Source organism: Coregonus lavaretus, assembly GCF_964263955.1.
Source record: "Coregonus lavaretus genome assembly, chromosome: 16".
In the NCBI taxonomy this organism is placed as follows: Eukaryota; Metazoa; Chordata; class Actinopteri; order Salmoniformes; family Salmonidae; genus Coregonus; species Coregonus lavaretus.
Window position 1 is genome coordinate 4,807,899 of NC_140003.1, and position 20,235 is coordinate 4,828,133.

At 40.7% G+C, this 20,235-nt stretch overlaps 1 protein-coding gene across 1 annotated transcript; it reads left to right on the top strand.

Moving 5' to 3' along the window:
* The first annotated feature begins 670 nt into the window (after positions 1-670).
* Positions 671-7,315, top strand: LOC311143635 (fas apoptotic inhibitory molecule 1-like). The gene is made up of 5 exons (XM_084179503.1): positions 671-837; positions 1,095-1,242; positions 1,565-1,793; positions 4,710-4,759; positions 5,839-7,315. The coding sequence occupies exons 2-5, from the start codon at positions 1,129-1,131 to the stop codon at positions 5,986-5,988; spliced, it is 543 nt and encodes a 180-aa protein (XP_084035629.1). The 5' UTR covers positions 671-837; positions 1,095-1,128; the 3' UTR covers positions 5,989-7,315.
* Positions 7,316-20,235: the final 12,920 nt, after the last annotated feature.

Here is a 20,235-nt window from a genome sequence, read left to right on the forward strand (position 1 = left end):
CTGTAGCTCAATTGGTAGAGCATGGCGCTTGTAACGCCAGGGTAGTGGGTTCGATCCCCGGGTCCACCCATACGTAAAAATGTATGCGCACATGACTAAGTCGCTTTGGATAAAAGCGTCTGCTAAATGGCATATTATTATTATAAGCATTTCACGATAAAGTCTACACTCACATTTACATTTTAGTCATTTAGCAGACGCTCTTATCCAGAGCAACTTACAGTTAGTGAGTGCATACATTTTCATACTTGTGTGACCAATAACATTTGATTTGATTTTGAAATGCACATCAAATAAAGTTTGATTTGAAGTTAGATTTGATATTGGATCTTTAATTGATGATTGTATGAATATAGACTCCATTAACCTTAGTCTATAATTCTTAAGGCATTAAAAAATGTATTAACTAGGTTATAGGCCGACTGGTCAAGCTCTGTTTTTATCATGACTTCGCAATACTGAGTTTGTACTTATCATTAAACATATTCTGACGTACATTTCCACACTTGGAAACAGGCCATTTTATGCAGACAGTAGCCTACATATGACTGCATTTTAAATTGGGCTCCCAGTACGGCTTTCCTTCCGTGCTATTATGACGCATATGGCAGTTCCTTCTCTTCCTTGCCTGTCACGTGGCTTGGTTTCCATAGTAACGTATCCATTTTGGTTGTTCTGACGCTGGACTGAAGCAAACTGTGGATGTGCTAGCAACAAACAAGCACTTTACGTGTGGATATAGATAGCTAACTAGCTAAGCTATTGTTATATTTTTACAGTAGCAAGCTTGCTAGCTAGTTAACCGTTCCCGTAACGTAGCTAGATAAGTACTGAAAGGTAAGCAACTAACGTTAGCTAGCTTTGGCAATCAGTGTCATGATTAGCTAGCTACGTTAGCTAACTAGCTACCAAGCAGGCTCCTTAATTAAATAACTAATATGTAGCTAACAGTAACGTTAATCTGCCGTTGACGTTATCTAGCTAAGGTCAGCTAGGTGTTTCTAATAGACTTATTTCGGTCTGGCACCATGCTAACGTTATGTTGTGACCCCTCTGAAAAGTTTAGTTAATCTTGTTGTTTCATAATTCTAGAGTTGGTGGCCAAAGCGGGCCAGTGAGGAGGACAGAATGTCGGGCGACCTGGTAGGGGTGTGGGAAGTGGCCCTGAGCGATGGAGTCCATAGAATTGAGTTTGAACATGGCACAACAACGGGGAAAAGGGTAATCTACATAGACGGAAAGGTAAAACTTGATCAATAATGTTTACGTTACACTTAACCCTATGTATTAGACAAGCTCACTCGACTCTCTCTCTGTTTGAGATGGAGTGGTAGCTTCTCTTCATCTCCCTCAATGGCAGTAGCATTCAGAGTACCATTTGACATGCATGCCTTTGCTATGTATTGCATTTGTGTGTGTGTGTTTTAGCCTACAATTACTACTCGGGTACTGTCCAAAAAGTAAATGTAGGAATTTTGAATGTAGGTATAATATTATCATAGTATGACAATAACATACAGTCACACTGAATTATTGTCCCGCTTGCATTTTTTCCTTTGCCCAGGAAATTGTAAGGAGAGACTGGATGTTCAAGCTGGTGGGAAAGGAGACCTTCAACGTGGGAAGCGCGGCCACCAAAGCGACCATTAACATTGACGCAGTGAGCGGCTTTGCTTATGAATACACACTGGAGATCAATGGGAAGAGCCTGAAAACGTACATGGAGAACCGCTCCAAAGTCACCAGCACTTGGCTGCTCAATCTGGACGGCATCGACTGCAGGGTCGTCCTGGGTAAAATATGTGCCCTATTGGTCCATTTCCTCTCCCCAGCTTGTATTGCAAACATATTGCGGGTTATTGCGGGTGTAGTGAAATTCTTATAAGGGAAAACAGGTTTTGATGGTGGCCTCTATTGGCACATTGTCTGCCCGACTCACTATGGCATTAGGTTTTATTGAGCCATTGAGATTTATTTACAAAGTGCAAAAGATTGCTGTGGCAATGTTTGTCTTTTGTGGGTGTTTGCAAAGCACCTCCCATAAAATATAAATCACATCAAATGACTGAAGTCTGAATTCTGATAGGCTATCTCAGCCACTCCGTAACTTCAAAGTGAAATAGATGGGTTCAAAATACACTTGCCTGTTTTTAATAAGCCCCAAAGGTAACATTAGGTCTGACTTGTTGTAACACAATGAAAGGCAATGGTGCTAAACAAAATCAATGACCTGGTTACAAACCCATGTGTTAGGTTCTTGGTTGTTGCATTTATTAGTTTATGAGGATATGGAACTGACAATTTACCATTGCATTAGCTAGGCTATAGTACCTTTGACGGTTCTCTATTGAACAGAGTGGGTGTGACTGTAAAAACATTCACTCCTAGTATTGTTAGGTGAGTGTTAGCCTATTTCTTTATGCTACACCCCTTCCAACTCACGCCCCTCAACAACTTGCTAGTTTTTTTTTTATTGTGCCCAGCAACCAAAACAAAGACCACATGAATTGACTGGACTATTTAGAATAGCAATGCTTATCTTCCACTGATGTTATGTCATGGATGAGGCTGTTATTTTTATTTCACACCACCATCCTAGGGCTTATGGAAAATAGTAGGCCTTGTAACTGTTCCAGACTGGGAAAGACAGGTAGCCTAGAGGTTAAAGAGGTGGGCCAGTAACCAGAGGGTTGCCAGTTCCAATCCTGGGTCTGAGGGGAAAATCAAGAGCTGGATGAGAGCTGGCAACTGGAGATGCCATCACCTGCTGTTGTGCCCTTGAGCAAGGCACCTCTCACCTGAAACTGCTCCAGGGGCACATTTCTATGGCCTACTTCTTCATTTTCTTCTTCTTCATTTGGCACTTTGCCAACCTGCCCTCCACCACTGCTCACCTTTTCTAAGAATTGGCTCAGGTGGGTTAATCATCTTGTCTAACTGTTGGGTGAAACAATTCACGTATTTATCATTAATTAGCCACTGCAAATCTCTTTGCTAACAAACGCGACGCTGTCTCCAAAAAGTCAAGGTTTCGCCAGCAATATTTACTTATTGACGTTCTTTGACGTCTCCACTTTACAAGCTCAGAATCCACTTATGTTGGTAGGCAGTTAATTGTATGTGTTCCTTGATTGTATTTGTCAACCCTGTCTCTGTATTCACAGAGAGAAGCAACTGTGCAGTGTTTTTTTCTAGATAAAAAAGGGGGCTTAGGTGGTTGGCGTGGAAATGGGCGCGGTAGGCTTGTTGACACGGCTGATTTGTAGAGAATTTTAGAGGCCCCCATCTTGGCAGTGTAGATAATTTTTATAACTTTTAGTCAATTTTCCTGCAATTCTACACATTTCTCCATGGAGCTGAGAGACATTTGCAGTTTTAAAGCTAATTTCCTGCAATTCTACAAATTTTGACATGCAGCTGAGATAAAATGTTGTCGTTTAAAAGCTACTTTCCTGCAATTCTATGCATTTTGCCATGGCTAATTCTGTGTTATTTTGCTCAAACATAATAACAAAATCAATACTGCTAAATTCATTGTTTTTGGAATTTCCTATTCTCCCTGACTGTCTAGCTTTTATATTGGTGATGGTTAGTTCTCAAAGATTATATTATTTAAAAAAATATATAGGTCATTATCTTTTCTACATACTTTATATCTGGTTTTAGTTCTGGTTTTAGTTGTTTCAGTTTATTTTTTTATTATTATTTTTTTTATTTCACCTTTATTTAACCAGGTAAGCCAGTTGAGAACAGGTTCTCATTTACAACTGCGACCTGGCCAAGATAAAGCAAAGTAGTGCAATAAAAACAACACAGAGTTACATATGGGTAAAAAAAACATAAAGTCAGAAATACAACAGAAAATATATATACAGTGTGTGCAAATGTAGCAAGTTATGGAGGTAAGGCAATAAATAGGCTATAGTGCAGAATAATTACAATAGTATTAACACTGGAATGCTAGATGTGCAAGAGATTATGTGCAAATAGAGATACTGGGGTGCAAAAGAGCAAAATAAATAACAATATAGGGATGAGGTAGTTGGGTGGGCTAATTTCAGATGGGCTGTGTACAGGTGCAGTGATCGGTAAGGTGCTCTGACAACTGATGCTTAAAGTTATTGAGGGAGTTTACACTGAAAAGGGTAAACAGAAAAATCCCTGCTGTGTTTACAAGCAGGGGATATCCACGAGTCCACAACCCTTGCTCTCAGAAACAATTGGAGTGTTATGCACACTATCCATAAAAGCCACTGAGGATACTGAAAGCCTGTCATATCTGCATTAAATTATCAGTTTAATTAATTTAATGTGCTCTAAATAGTAACGTGAAAAATAATACTGAAGGAAAACACGTAAATGAATCTAGTTAGGTGTACTACCATAACCAACACGATGCCAAAATGATCTTCTCTCTATCAGGGTTAGCAGGAGAGCATTTGAAAGAGACTGGAGAAATCCAGGTTGATTTGCAGTGCCATTGGTAGCTTTGACTCACGCTCCTTTGAAATCAGTCAAAAGCCTATCTCAATATATAGCCTAAGAAAAATGCTTTACTTTGGCAGAAGCCAAGTCACAGCTATTGTAAAGGCATGTTCTCATGGTGATCATCATCAATCAGGAGTACAATATGTGCTGCTTACATTTTCTGTGTATCCTGAAGTATTTTATTGATGTTTGCCTTATGTGTTATTTTTCTCTTTCCACAGAGAAAGACACCATGGATATTTGGTGTAATGGACAAAAAATGGAGACAGCGGTAAGCATCTTCCCTCCAATCATGCTGAGCATCACTTAACACAAAGATGAACACTAGCAACGCGTATGCCCCGCCTACCTGTCAATCTTCTATTTCCTGTTTGAGGGGTGCAAAATCCACTTGTCACTTAAATCTTGCTTGATCGATTGCTTTTATTATAATCCTGCGACTCTTTCATACTCTTGCTTGTGCCTTTAGTTTTTTCCCGTTAACGTTACAACTGCGGAAATATTTGTAATGTCCTGTCAAGCACACTCCGGTAATGGCTGAAATGGGCTCAATGGAATACGTTGTCTTTCTGTTGCATCTATAAGAATGTTTAAGCTTTGTTGTGGATTTTAACACATCTCGACACTTGCATCACAAGAAAGAGAAGAAAGCTACCTTTATTTTGATGGGTGTTCATTTTTGGGGAATTGAAGAAAGTAATAATTTAATACAGTTGAAATGTTTACAAATTAGATGCGCTGAAATGAACGCAACTTCCGAAAATGATCTCTTGGATTATAGTGATATTATGTCTGATCTCGCAAACAATGTAAAGTATGTATAGATAGGTGTAATCTAGAGCCAAGTGTGTTGATTTTTAATCAGAGGGTATCCTGCTATTGACACACTTGTTGAATCATGCAACAGAACATGACAACAATGGTAATTAATGAGTCAGTCGAGACAGTACTAGTATATGCAGGAAGGCCTAGACAAAGCAATTCTTTGGTGGTTGCAGCCTGCTCCACACCTTTATGTTAATGTATTCATAAATGCATTCACACCCAGTGAATTAATGCAAATTAGGCACATATAACTTAGATTATTTGAACACAAAATATTGTAAACAATACCTGATACAATTAGAAAATGTATGAGTGCATTCTAAGAAAACATTTGAGCGTGCATGATTAGCATTATTTGACGCAATAAAACAGGGAAATGCACCACTCCTAACCTCTCAGCCCACTTAAAATCCACCATATCCCTCCATACACTCTTAATTTATGTATAATATTTACATTACGTTAAACTTTACTGAAATCTATTGATCATAAATGCGAATCTGTTCATCTCTATCTCGTTCACAGGGGGAGTTTGTGGAAGACGGTACTGAGACACACTTCACTCTAAGCGACCACGACTGTTGCATTAAGGCCATGAGCAGTGGAAAGAGGCGAGATGGCATTATCCACACTTTGCTCGTGGACGGCACAGAGATAGCTGAAACCACAGAGTGATTTTGTGTGTGTGTTTTGAGCACTTTGTCGGAGCGAAGACAGCCTTTGCAAATCAGGGACACAATAATAGACTGAACATTGGTGCTGTGTGATATTTCACTGTCAAGCTGGAGCCCATGAGGTACCTCTGCACAATGACCACGATCTTAGATGGTTATCTCATGGGCTCCAGTTCTGCAGACATACAGTATTTTCTATCATTTTATCTGGTAAACTGACATTATCACCAGTGGGTGAAAGGCAGGATGCACAGTTGTGTCAAGAGGAGTAGTCATGTCAATAAAAGCCTACTCCTAAATGGGAAAACATTTCTTAATTTTTAAGTTGATATTCCAGAAAGTGCACTGTGTATGAGGAATTATCCTTGTACGGTACTTGTACATTTACAAAACAAATGGCACCCTATTCCCATTGACCAGAGGTAGCCATATGGGCCCTGGTCAAATGTAGTGCACTATATAAGGAATAAGGTGCCATTTGGGACGCAGATGCTGTCCATGATCCATGCAGCTCGCTTATAATGCATTCATGTGCCAGTAATTTGCTTTTGTGTGTAGGCTGCAACATTCTAAAACAAATGAATTGTGATAAATGGAGTATTTATAAAACAGATGTGTCCCATGCATAGTTGGTAATTTAGCATCAATGGTATGTTTGATGTTAACGATGCTTTGATGTCAGCCCTTACAACTAATTAATACGTTTAGTTTGGTAGGGGATAAGTAATATAGTATATGAACTTGTTGGCCCAAATTCAAACAATTGCAGATAAAAGATAACCACACTGGGGGTTCATTCAGAATGTTGATGTTGTATTGGAGGTGTTACGTGTTAAAAACGACTCATCTGGGTTAACCCAGAACTATAGTCTTGCATAATTGGTCAGATGCTCGATTAAGTTCTGGGTGTTAAGGGAATAGACATCGAGGATCGGAACCGGAACGAAGAGCTCCACCCTCTCTCTTTGCAAGTCTATGGGCCAAATGTCCCCTCCCATTCCGATTTGTCCAAAGCACCAGAACTAATGCTGCTCGTTATCTCAAGCATCCCGTTGTATCTTGACAGATCTACGCTACCGTTTATGTAGTCTGGCCACGAGAGATGAAAAACGGACTCTTGGTGCAAGTTGTTCCTCTCACAGACTTTGTCATTGGATATTGACGTGAAAACACATCTGTCCTTAAAGTATAACGTAAACCTGTCCACGCAGCCATTTTCCTTTATCTGTGATTGAGTGAATTGGGGTCAATTCAATGGAACTGGACTTATTTTGCTAGATTCTAACCAGTTTCTGACATGAGCGGAATAAACTGTGCTGTTACCCTCAGATTCTATTTATTTTATGTCAAAAGAGCACTATATGTATTCAGGTATAGTTACTGTATTGTTTGTATTATGTACACTACATGACCAAAAGTATGTGGACATCTCATTCCAGAATCATGGGCATTAATTTGGAGTTGGTCACCCCTTTGCTGCTATAAACAGCCTTCACTCTTCTGTGAAGGCTTTCCAATAGATGTTGGAACATTGCTGCGAGGACTTGCTTCCATTCAGCCACAAGAGCATTAGTGAGGTCGGGCACTGATGTTGGGCGATTAGGCCTGGCTTGCAGTCTGCGTTCCAATGTGGTCCTCTGTAGCTCAGCTGGTAGAGCACGGCGCTTGTAACGCCAAGGTAGTGGGTTCGATCCCCGGGACCACCCATACAAAAAATAAATAAAAATGTATGCACGCATGACTGTAAGTCGCTTTGGATAAAAGCGTCTGCTAAATGGCATATTATTATTATTATTAATTCATCCCAAAGGTGTTCGATGGGGTTGAGGTCAGGGCTCTGTGCAGGCCAGTCAAGTTCTTCCACACCGATCTCGACAAACCATTTCTGTATGGACCTCACTTTGTGCACGGCCATGGAAACCCATTTCATGAAGCTCCCGACGAACAGTTATTGTGCTGACGTTGCTTCCAGAGGCAGTTTGGAACTCGGTAGTGAGTGTTGCAACGGAGGACAGAAGATTTTTACGTGCTTCGCACTTCAGCACTCGGCGGTCCCATTCTGTGAGCTTGTGTGGCCTACCACTTTGCGGCTGAGCCGTTGTCCACTTCACAATAACAGCACTTACAGTTGACCGGGGCAGCTCTAGTAGGGCAGAAATTTGACTAATTAAATTGTTGGAAAGGTGGCATCCTATGATGGTGCCACGTTGAAAGTCACTGAGCTCTTCAGTAAAGCCATTCTAATGCTAATGTTTGTCTATGGAGATTGCATGGCTGTGTGCTCGATTTTATACACCTGTCAGCAACGGGTGTGGCTGAAATAGCCGAATTCACTAATTTGAAGCGGTGTCCACATACTTTTGTATATATAGTGTATATTTTGCTTGGTGTGTCAGGTGTTTCAACATGTTTGTAATGTGTATATTTTGTTGAACTTGTCAGCCATTACTTATTTTATTAAATCCATGTAATTTCACTCAAAGTTTACCTTATTGTCTAGAATATCAAAACCACTTTCAGAATCAGTGTGACCTCGCTAACCTGTGTCACATATGCTGTAGTCAACTGTTGGGTGGTAGAACACATAGCCAAGGTCTAGTTACCTAGATTAGACATTGCAGAAAAGAGAGAGGTCTCTTGAAATTGTACATTATTACATTATTTGTCAAGTGAAAGCTAAGGGCTATATTTTTGGTCGGGACATTTTTAATGACAGGCCGGTCTCTGGGCCGTCTGCTGGATGCCTCAAGTAAAGAGGTATAAGGTTAGGAACCAAGGCCTGCCATTAAAATTAAAATTAGTTTTATATTGGATATTTTGTGGATATTCGGTATTCTTTCGTCAATAGCTATTGAACCAAGCATGCCATGACTAAGAAAATTATATATTCTGAATCGGGTAGGATGGAGAAAAATTCACTTTTTGTTGCTGTTTTATTTATTTATTTATTTATTTTCCAGATTTCAATCTTCAATAGCTCTTAAACAAAGTGTGCCATGACTATGAAAACGCTATATTGTGAATCGGGAGAATGGAAAACATTTTTTGTTGTTGAAATTTGATTGTTTCTAGAAAGAAAAAGAGAAGGAACAACACATGATCATGAGCTAGCTGCTAATTTAAAGCAATAAAATATCTAATTGTTACAAAGAATGAATGTATTGGCTACATTATGACATTAATACATGCATTTGCTTACCTTATCAAGCTTGAAGACGATACACTTATTTATCACTCAAAAAAGTGTTATGAGTGAGTGCACCACAAACCTATTTTCATGGTGTTGAGGCATCCTCTTCCCAATGCAGCCTCTTCCAACACAGGTAGGGGAAGGGTATCCATCTGCAAAAGTTAAGTTTTACTTTGAAGTCAAGTCATATTCTTTCTACCTTAGCTGTTGTGCTTACTAACATGCTATTGAACAGTGACACTACTATATTGAGATGCATATTGGTATTAAAAGACAGCAATGTCATCACCCAAAAAAAATGGTTTAAAATATTCAGCAAATCATTTGTTTGCTATCACAATACTTGTGAAAAAAGTATGATAGCTAACGTTAGCTAACTATCTAACAGATAGCAACTAGCTAGCTAGTTAGCCAGTCAGTAGCCAGTCAGTGGCACTGACTGATTGAAACTGGAAAAGTATTCATCCCCCTTGGTGTTTTTCCTATTTTGTTGCATTACAAAATGTAATTTAAATGGATTTTTATTTGGATTTCATGTAATGGACATACACAAAATAGTTGAAATAATAAATAACGGAAAAGTGGTGCGTGCATATGTATTCACCCCCTTCAGAAGTCACATAATTAGTTAAGTAAAGTCCACCTGTGTGCAATCTAAGTGTCACATGATCTGTCACATGATCTCAGTATATATACACACACACCTGTTCTGAAAAGCCCCAGAGTCTGCAACACCACTAAGCAAGGGCACCACCAAGCAAGCGGCACCATGAAGACCAAGGAGCTCTCCAAACAGGTCAGGGACAAAGTTGTGGAGAAGTACAGATCAGGGTTGGGTTATAAAAACAAATCAGAAACTTTGAACATCCCACGGAGCACCATTAAATCCATTATTTAAAAATCGAAAGAATATGGCACCACAACAAACCTGCCAAGAGAGGGCCACCCACCAAAACTCACATACCAGGCAAGGAGGGCATTAATCAGAGAGGCAACAAAGAGACCAAAGATAACCCTGAAGGAGCTGCAAAGCTCCACAGCGGAGATTGGAGTATCTGTCCATAGGACCACTTTAAGCCGTACACTCCACAGAGCTGGGCTTTACGGAAGAGTGGCCAGAAAAAAGCCATTGCTTAAAGAAAAAAAATAAGCAAACACGTTTGGTGTTTGCCAAAAGGCATGTGGGAGACTCCCCAAACATATGGAAGAAGGTACTCTGGTCAGAGGAGACTAAAATTGAGCTTTTTGGCCATCAAGGAAAACGCTATGTCTGGCGCAAACCAAACACCTCTCATCACCCCGAGGACACCATCCCCACAGTGAAGCATGGTGGTGGCAGCATCATGCTATGGGGATGTTTTTCCATCGGCAGGGACTGGGAAACTGGTCAGAATTGAAGGAATGATGGATGGCGCTAAATACAAGGAAATTCTTGAGGGAAACCTGTTTCAGTCTTCCAGAGATTTGAGACTGGGACGGAGGTTCACCTTCCAGCAGGACAATGACCCTAAACAAACTGCTAAAGCAACACGAGTGGTTTAATGGGAAACATTTAAATGTCTTGGAATGGCCTAGTCAAAGCCCAGACCTCAATACAATTGAGAATCTGTGGTATGACTTAAAGATTGCTGTACACCAGCGGCACCCATCCAACTTGAAGGAGCTGGAGCAGTTTTGCCTTGAAGAATGGCCAACAATCCCAGTGGCTAGATTTGCCAAGCTTATAGAGATATACCCCAAGAGACTTGCAGCTGTAATTGCAGCAAAAGGTGGCTTTACAAAGTATTGACTTTGGGGGGGGGGGAATAGTTATGCACGCTCAAATTCTATTTTTTGGGGGTCTTATTTCTTGTTTGTTTCACAGTAAACAATATTTTGCATCTTCAAAGTGGTAGGCATGTTGTGTAAATCAAATGATACACCCCCCCCCCCAAAAAAAACAAACATTTTAATTCCAGGTTGTAAGGCAACAAAATAGGAAATATGACAAGGGGGGTGAATACTTTCGCAAGCCACTGTATATATACAAAAATATAAATACAACATGCAACAATTTTACTGAGTTACAGTTCATTTAAGGAAATCAGTCAATTTAAATAAATTCATTAGGCCCTAATCTATGGATTTCATATGACTGTGAATACATATATGCATCTGTTGGTCACAAATACAGTGGGGAAAAAAAGTATTTAGTCAGCCACCAATTGTGCATGTTCTCCCACTTAAAAAGATGAGAGAGGCCTGTAATTTTCATCATAGGTACACGTCAACTATGACAGACAAAATGAGAGAAAGAAATCCAGAAAATCACATTGTAGGATTTTTTATGAATTTATTTGCAAATTATGGTGGAAAATAAGTATTTGGTCAATAACAAAAGTTTCTCAATACTTTGTTATATACCCTTTGTTGGCAATGACACAGGTCAAACGTTTCCTGTAAGTCTTCACAAGGTTTTCACACACTGTTGCTGGTATTTTGGCCCATTCCTCCATGCAGATCTCCTCTAGAGCAGTGATGTTTTGGGGCTGCCGCTGGGCAACACAGACTTTCAACTCCCTCCAAAGATTTTCTATGGGGTTGAGATCTGGAGACTGGCTAGGCCACTCCAGGACCTTGAAATGCTTCTTACGAAGCCACTCCTTCGTTGCCCGGGCGGTCTGTTTGGGATCATTGTCATGCTGAAAGACCCAGCCACGTTTCATCTTCAATGCCCTTGCTGATGGAAGGAGGTTTTCACTCAAAATCTCATGATACATGGCCCCATTCATTTTTTCCTTTACACGGATCAGTCGTCCTGGTCCCTTTGCAGAAAAACAGCCCCAAAGCATGATGTTTCCACCCCCATGGTTCACAGTAGGTATGGTGTTCTTTGGATGCAACTCAGCATTCTTTGTCCTCCAAACACGACGAGTTGAGTTTTTACCAAAAAGTTCTATTTTGGTTTCATCTGACCATATGACATTCTCCCAATCCTCTTCTGGATCATCCAAATGCACTCTAGCAAACTTCAGACGGGCCTGGACATGTACTGGCTTAAGCAGGGGGACACGTCTTGCACTGCAGGATTTGAGTCCCTGGCGGCGTAGTGTGTTACTGATGGTAGGCTTTGTTACTTTGGTCCCAGCTCTCTGCAGGTCATTCACTAGGTCCCCCCGTGTGGTTCTGGGATTTTTGCTCACCGTTCTTGTGATCATTTTGACCCCACGGGGTGAGATCTTGCGTGGAGCCCCAGATCGAGGGAGATTATCAGTGGTCTTGTATGTCTTCCATTTCCTAATAATTGCTCCCACAGTTGATTTATTCAAACCAAGCTGCTTACCTATTGCAGATTCAGTCTTCCCAGCCTGGTGCAGGTCTACAATTTTGTTTCTGGTGTCCTTTGACAGCTCTTTGGTCTTGGCCATAGTGGAGTTTGGAGTGTGACTGTTTGAGGTTGTGGACAGGTGTCTTTTATACTGATAACAAGTTCAAACAGGTGCCATTAATACAGGTAACGAGTGGAGGACAGAGGAGCCTCTTAAAGTAGAAGTTACAGGTCTGTGAGAGCCAGAAATCTTGCTTGTTTGTAGGTGACCAAATACTTATTTTCCACCATAATTTGCAAATAAATTCATTAAAAATCCTACAATGTGATTTTCTGGAGAAAAAAAATCTCAATTTGTCTGTCATAGTTGACGTGTACCTATGATAAAAATTACAGGCCTCTCTCATCTTTTTAAGTGGGAGAACTTGCACAATTGGTGACTGACTAAATACTTTTTTTCCCCACTGTACCTTAAAAAAAGGTAGGGGTGTGGATCAGAAAACCAGTCAGTATCTGGTGTGACCACCATTTGCATCATGCAGCGTGACACATCTCCTGGTGAATATGTAGGCCATGGAATACATGGGACATTTTCAGCTTCCAGGAATTGTGCACAGATCCTTGCGACATGGGGCTGTGCATTATCATGCTGAAACATGAGGTTATGGCGGTGGATGAATGGCACGACAATGAGCCTCAGGATCTCGTCACGGTATCTCTGTGCATTCAAATTGCCATCGATAAAATGCAATTGTGTTCGTTGTCCGTAGCTTATGCCTGCCCATACCATAACCTCACTGCCAACATGGGGCACTCGGTTCCCAACATTAACATCAACAAACCACACGTCGCCATACACACCGTCTGCCATCTGCCCGGTACAGTTTAAACTGGGATTCTTCCGTGAAGAGCACACTTCTCCAGCATACAAGTGGCCATCGAAGGTGAGAATTTGCCCACTGAAGTCGGTGACGACGCCGAACTGCAGTCAGGTCAAGACCCTGGTGAGGACGACGAGCACGCAGATGAGCTTCTCTGAGACGGTTTCTGACAGTTTGTGCAGAAATTCTTAGATTGAGCATACCCACAGTTTCATCTGCTGTCTGGGTGGCTGGCCTAAGACAGTCCCACAGGTGAAGAAGCCGGTCCTGGGCTGGCGTGGTTACACGTGGTCTGCAGTTGTGAGGCCGTTTGGACGTACTGCCAAATTCTCTAAAACGAAGTTTTTTTTAGGCTGCACTGACTGCTGTTACCGAATCTTGTCCTATTCTTAGGCTACTTATCATATTAGGAATTGTATTTTATTGTTAGCCTGCAAATACTTTATTATAAAGGTGATTTTATTTTATTTCCCCAACCAATAAGACTGCTGAACAGCTAAACAACGGCTGCCCACCCTCTCCCCTGTACCATCTGTACAGACTATGCTCAGTTACTGACACTCCTGCACAAACACGCATATATACACAAACACACACACTCAATGACTCCACACACATACAACCACACTCACACACACACACTCATCCCCATGCACACATACCCACTCACCTCATACGCTGCTGCTATTTTGATTATTATTGACTATTATTACCATTATTATTTATCCTGCTACAGTCCCTTTTACCCTTGTTTACATCCACATATCTTCCTCAATAACTCCAGTACCACTGCACACTGTAATTATGGTAATGGCACTGAGCCTGTATAGCTAGCATTCTTGTGTTTTTCCCCCTGTTTTTCTTGTGTTTTTCTTACTTTGACCACATTGTACCAATTCACATGTACCCATTCTTTATGGAGATATAGCCATTAGAACCAATGGACCTGGTTGGCGGCCATTTTGGAAAACTACCCAGTAAGCAAAATTATGTTGAAAAGATGTCACCTTTTAGACGTCCTTTCCAGAAGTTGTCATTAGGTTCATTTTAGGTTCTGAATGAAAAGTGAAAATAAGTATTTTCCGGACGTTGAAAATACCTATTTTCCAGACTTTGAAAATACCTATTTTCTGGATGTTGAAATCAGGTTGAATGCACTGACTAAGTCTCTCTGGAAGGATAACGTCAAATGACCAAAATGTAAATGTAAAAACAAACACTTGCAAAACATGCTGGGCATTATCCTAAAGAGCTCCGTCCCCAAACAAGTTCAAATTTGGTCGGTCTAGACTCTAGACTATGTTTCAAAGTCTGAACAGTACAGTACAGCACAGTAGAGTACAGTACAGTTTAGTTCAGTACATTAGAGTAAAGTAGGGTACAGTACATTATACTGTACTATAATCTACTGTGCTGTACTGTACTCTACTGAACTATACTTTTCTTTACTGTGCTCTACTATATTGTACAATATTGTACCGTACTGTACTTTATACTATACTCTACTGTACTGTAATGCAATGTACTGTACTCTGCTGTGCTCCACTGTACTGTGATGTCCAAACTTGTAAAACATAGATGTCTATGATTGATTCAGCTTTCAGTGGAGTAGTCCCCAACAACCAGAACATGTTCCGGTTTTAAGGGGAAATGGAAAGAGAGCTTGTGATGCAACTTCCACTTTTGGACGTTAACAAGGCGACACTCCATCTTAACTCCTCCTCCACAATTACTAGATTGTTTGAACAGTGCAGAAGAGAACCTCCCCCGACAGTAACCGTCCTCCGTCCTTTCTCCTCCGTCCTCTCTTCTCCGTGACCCAGTAACTGATAAGTGGTCGAGGAGTTTGTCAATTCGTTAGTAAGATAGATTATAAAAGTTGTCAAACTTGAGACTACATGTCGACTGCATGAACTTGACAAAAGTCATGTGATGAAGGTCATGCAATTTTTTATGAAGTCACCAAGTCGCTGCAGTTGCTTCTCACCAACTCCACCATGCAGCCATCACCTGCATTGTGGGAGGCACTATTTGTCAACCAATCATTAGGGTGTTTTTGTTTGACCCACGCGAACGTGGCCAAAGACTTGAATGAAACAGGAACCAATTTTGCAGAGATTCTAAAGCTACAGGGGCTACAGGGGATACAAATGAAAGTGATATCTGAGACCTCTCTCTAACCAACTAATTGTATACACGTTGTTTTCAACCTCAAACAACATTTTCCCGGGAAACCCAATTCCCCATTCAACCACTTCCAAAATCCCTTCACAATGATCTCAAACTGTTTCTAATACACAATTAAATTAAACACAGACTACCCCTAGCTAATCAGGAAACTCTTGGGTATGTTGTGGTGGACTGTCATTACAATTGCCTCACGGGAACCTGGTAAAATGATATGAGTCACTGAATGGCTCTGAATTTACTGTCAGCATGCAGTCAAAGCTATATAATCGCTTTTGGAGGTAACTAGCTATTGCTCAAATTGTATCCTTACGTCAACAGCAGATGGGAGTTGTATTCATAACATTGCTAACTTAACTAACATATTTTGAGAAAACAAGTTATATTAAGTGGCTAATTAGCTAGAGTTAGCAACATTTGGTGGTCAATGAGACAGAGCTAACATTAGCTAACCAGCTGCGCTAGCAAACAATGTTACAAAAGTATAATTTCAAGTAATATTCCATCAACACGCTCATTTCAGGAATCACATTAGCAAGTATTCTTGCTGCACTGTTCAATTATTTAGCCATTTCAAAATTTTATTTTTTGAAGAAAACGTTTGCCATAGCCCTCACTGGCTTTCATGCGATTTAACCCAATGAGTCCCACCCCGACGCTGGCGCGATTTGGACTTCTAACCCTTTTTAAACATTGTGTGTTTTTTGAGCTACAGACTTCTATACCATTGGATTTGTCTATTTCTTCTGCATCAGTTGGTACCAGCCATTAGTCTGTGTGATTAATGGGGGCAGAGCAAGAGCAGTGTTTATGAGTCAGGGGCGGATCCCGAAGGGGCCCGGGGCCGCGTCTTTTTACAAAAACTTCTGTAGTGTCTAAATGGTTTGAGCTACAAACTATTACAAGTTTGTAGCTGACAAACAACCCTAGTTGAGATGGGTGGTTGGATGGAGACATGTTGAATGGATGGGGTTGGGGGTAATCTAGAACAGCAGCAGTGGGATGCTCAACCTCACAGCCTTTCAACTTAACCCCAATAAGCTTTTTTTACAACATATATCCAAAGACATCTCACCTGCCTCCACAAGTAAGGCACATACAGATGTTGATTTAGATGCACCAATACATATACTTAAAGCTATATACTTGATTCTGTCCAGTAGCTTTAGATTTGATTACGAGATACATTCCTTCCCCTCTTCCAAATAGCGCCATCATCAGCATATAGGGAAGCCCCAATACCCCTACCTACATTTGAAAACACATCTTTAATCATAATATTGAATAAAATTGGACTGATAGCACTGCCTTGAGGAATACCATTGTCTACTCCATAGGCATCAGATAAAATGGATCCTATTTTAATTAGAAAATAGGATTAAATAAGAAGGCCAAAACACAGTTATATAATCTCCCACCAATACCAAGTCTTTCCATCTTAATCAGTAGGCGTTCTCTCCACATAGTGTCATAAGCCTTTTCAATGTACAAACATACAGTACCCATTACTTCTTTCATGACCAGAGTAATTTTAACTTCATACACAAAAAAAATGTATGCACGCATGACTGTAAGTCGCTTTGGATAAAAGCGTCTGCTAAATGGCATATTATATTGTTCACCTTTACTAATGCATGCAAAGTAGACCTATATCCTTTTATGGAATCCACTTTGACATTGACTCAATAAACCTCTATGTTCCAGGAAATATGACAGTCTGTTGACTATCATCTTTCCATCAGTTTACACAAGTTAGAGGTCAGTGCTATTGGTCAATAACTAGCAGCACATAAAGGATCCTTACCAGGCTTTACAAAAGGTAATATTCCTGCACGTTTCCAACCAGAAGGTATAACCCCCTCACTCCAAATTGTATTAAATAATCCCAAGAGAACATGTATGACCTCATCAGGTAGATGCTTAAACATTACATAGCACAACTGATCATGACCTGGGGCTGTATATCCACAGCCTATTAAGGCTGAACGCATCTCATGTATGGTCAAATCAGCATCCATAGAAGAGTCAGCAGTATCCCTTTTCTTATACAAATTAACATGAGCATTTAAAATCTCACACCTGCGTTGCTTATATACTTCATCCAAAGTAACCCCACTATGTACCCTAGCAAATGTCTTCCCCAACAAGTCATATTTTTCTTATATAATAATATAATAATAATAATATGCCATTTAGCAGACGCTTTTATCCAAAGCGACTTACAGTCATGCGTGCATACATTTTTGTGTATGGGTGGTCCCGGGGATCGAACCCACTACCTTAGCGTTACAAGCGCCGTGCTCTACCAGCTGAGCTACAGAGGACCACTCTTCTTTATCAGTTATGACAATTATTTTGACCCACAAGCAAAACTGGAATTCATGTTGGTCACGAGTCATGACGGCAGTGAAATTCCACGTGACTGTTTAGTCACGGTAATTAGGCTTCTCCAAGCTCTGATGCTGCTGATAGTCATTAGTAGCCTACCAAACTTGCTAACTGCCTGGTACTCAGCACTCTATTGTCCCTCGAATCACTCTGAAATCAGTGCAAATGTAAACGAAAATCTAATCAAACACTTAATGAGAGCCCATGAGCTCATGTGTGAGAGGAGGATCCTATCAGCTTTCTATAGGCTTTCTCAACTTTCCTAATATTAAGCACATTGCTTCTCTTTACAACAGGAGTATAGCCCTACCTGGCAGGCATGTGTAGTGTATTAGGATTATGGAATGTTGTTTATCACAATGTGAAAAGCGTCCTCCATTCGCTATTTAAGTGCATAGATTACATGTATTTTTTTCAACGCCCCTGTTTCGAGACAGGTGCATGATAATGGTCCATTCTAAATCAAAACAAGTTTCACACATATTATTTAGTATATGTAAAGACAAGATGAAATCAAGAATAGTGTGATGGGTGACAATATTAGCCTATCACTTGTGAATGATATACAGTGGGCGGAAAAAGTATTTAGGCAGCCACCAATTGTGCAAGTTCTCCCACTTAAAAAGATGAGAGAGGCCTGTAATTTTCATCATAGGTACACGTCAACTATGACAGACAAAATGAGAAAAAAAATCCTGAAAATCACATTGTAGGATTTTTAATGAATTTATTTGCAAATTATGGTGGAAAATAAGTATTTGGTCAATAACAAAAGTTTCTCAATACTTTGTTATATACCCTTTGTTGGCAATGACACAGGTCAAACGTTTTCTGTAAGTCTTCACAAGGTTTTCACACACTGTTGCTGGTATTTTGGCCCATTCCTCCATGCAGATCTCCTCTAGAGCAGTGATGTTTTGGGGCTGTCGCTGGGCAACACGGACTTTCAACTCCCTCCAAAGATTTTCTATGGGGTTGAGATCTGGAGATTGGCTAGGCCACTCCAGGACCTTGAAATGCTTCTTACGAAGCCACTCCTTCGTTGCCCGGGCGGTGTGTTTGGGATCATTGTCATGCTGAAAGACCCAGCCACGTTTCATCTTCAATGCCCTTGCTGATGGAAGGAGGTTTTCACTCAAAATCTCATGATACATGGCCCCATTCATTCTTTCCTTTACACGGATCAGTCGTCCTGGTCCCTTTGCAGAAAAACAGCCCCAAAGCATGGTGTTTCCACCCCCATGCTTCACAGTAGGTATGGTGTTCTTTGGATGCAACTCAGCATTCTTTGTCCTCCAAACACGCCGAGTTGAGTTTTTACCAAAAAGTTCTATTTTGGTTTCTTCTGACCATATGACATTCTCCCAATCCTCTTCTGGATCATCCAAATGCACTCTAGCAAACTTCAGACGGGCCTGGACATGTACTGGCTTAAGCAGTGGGACACGTCTGGCACTGCAGGATTTGAGTCCCTGGCGGCGTAGTGTGTTACTGATGGTAGGCTTTGTCACTTTGGTCCCAGCTCTCTGCAGGTCATTCACTAGGTCCCCCCGTGTGGTTCTGGGATTTTTGCTCACCGTTCTTGTGATCATTTTGACCCCACGGGGTGAGATCTTGCGTGGAGCCCCAGATCGAGGGAGATTATCAGTGGTCTTGTATGTCTTCCATTTCCTAATAATTGCTCCCACAGTTGATTTCTTCAAACCAAGCTGCTTACCTATTGCAGATTCAGTCTTCCCAGCCTGGTGCAGGTCTACAATTTTGTTTCTGGTGTCCTTTGACCCTAACCCTAAGCTCTTTGGTCTTGGCCATAGTGGAGTTTGGAGTGTGACTGTTTGAGGTTGTGGACAGGTGTCTTTTATACTGATAACAAGTTCAAACAGGTGCCATTAATACAGGTAACGAGTGGAGGACAGAGGAGCCTCTTAAATAAGAAGTTACAGGTCTGTGAGAGCTAGAAATCTTGCTTGTTTGTAGGTGACCAAATACTTATTTTCCACCATAATTTGCAAATAAATTCATTAAAAATCCTACAATGTGATTTTCTGGAAAACATTCTCATTTTGTCTGTCATAGTTGACGTGTACCTATGATGAAAATTACAGGCCGCTCATCTTTTTAAGTGGGAGAACTTGCACAATTGGTGGCTGACTAAATACATTTTTTCCCCACTGTATATGGTCTCGAATCAGACCATATGCCTGGTCTGCCTGGCAAAGACAAATATATATGTATGTTGACCAAGTTTCATACACCACATAGAGGAGAGTGATTGAATTAGACCTTGAATTATGA

What these genes read in the sequence shown, in the direction of transcription:
- LOC311143635 (XM_084179503.1), top strand. Translation starts at nt 1,129, where the DNA reads ATGTCGGGCGACCTGGTAGGGGTGTGGGAAGTGGCCCTGAGCGATGGA. An exon ending in TAATCTACATAGACGGAAAG is followed by an intron (nt 1,243 to 1,564) that starts GTAAAACTTGAT and finishes TCCTTTGCCCAG; the next exon opens with GAAATTGTAAGGAGAGACTG. An exon ending in CGACTGCAGGGTCGTCCTGG is followed by an intron (nt 1,794 to 4,709) that starts GTAAAATATGTG and finishes CTCTTTCCACAG; the next exon opens with AGAAAGACACCATGGATATT.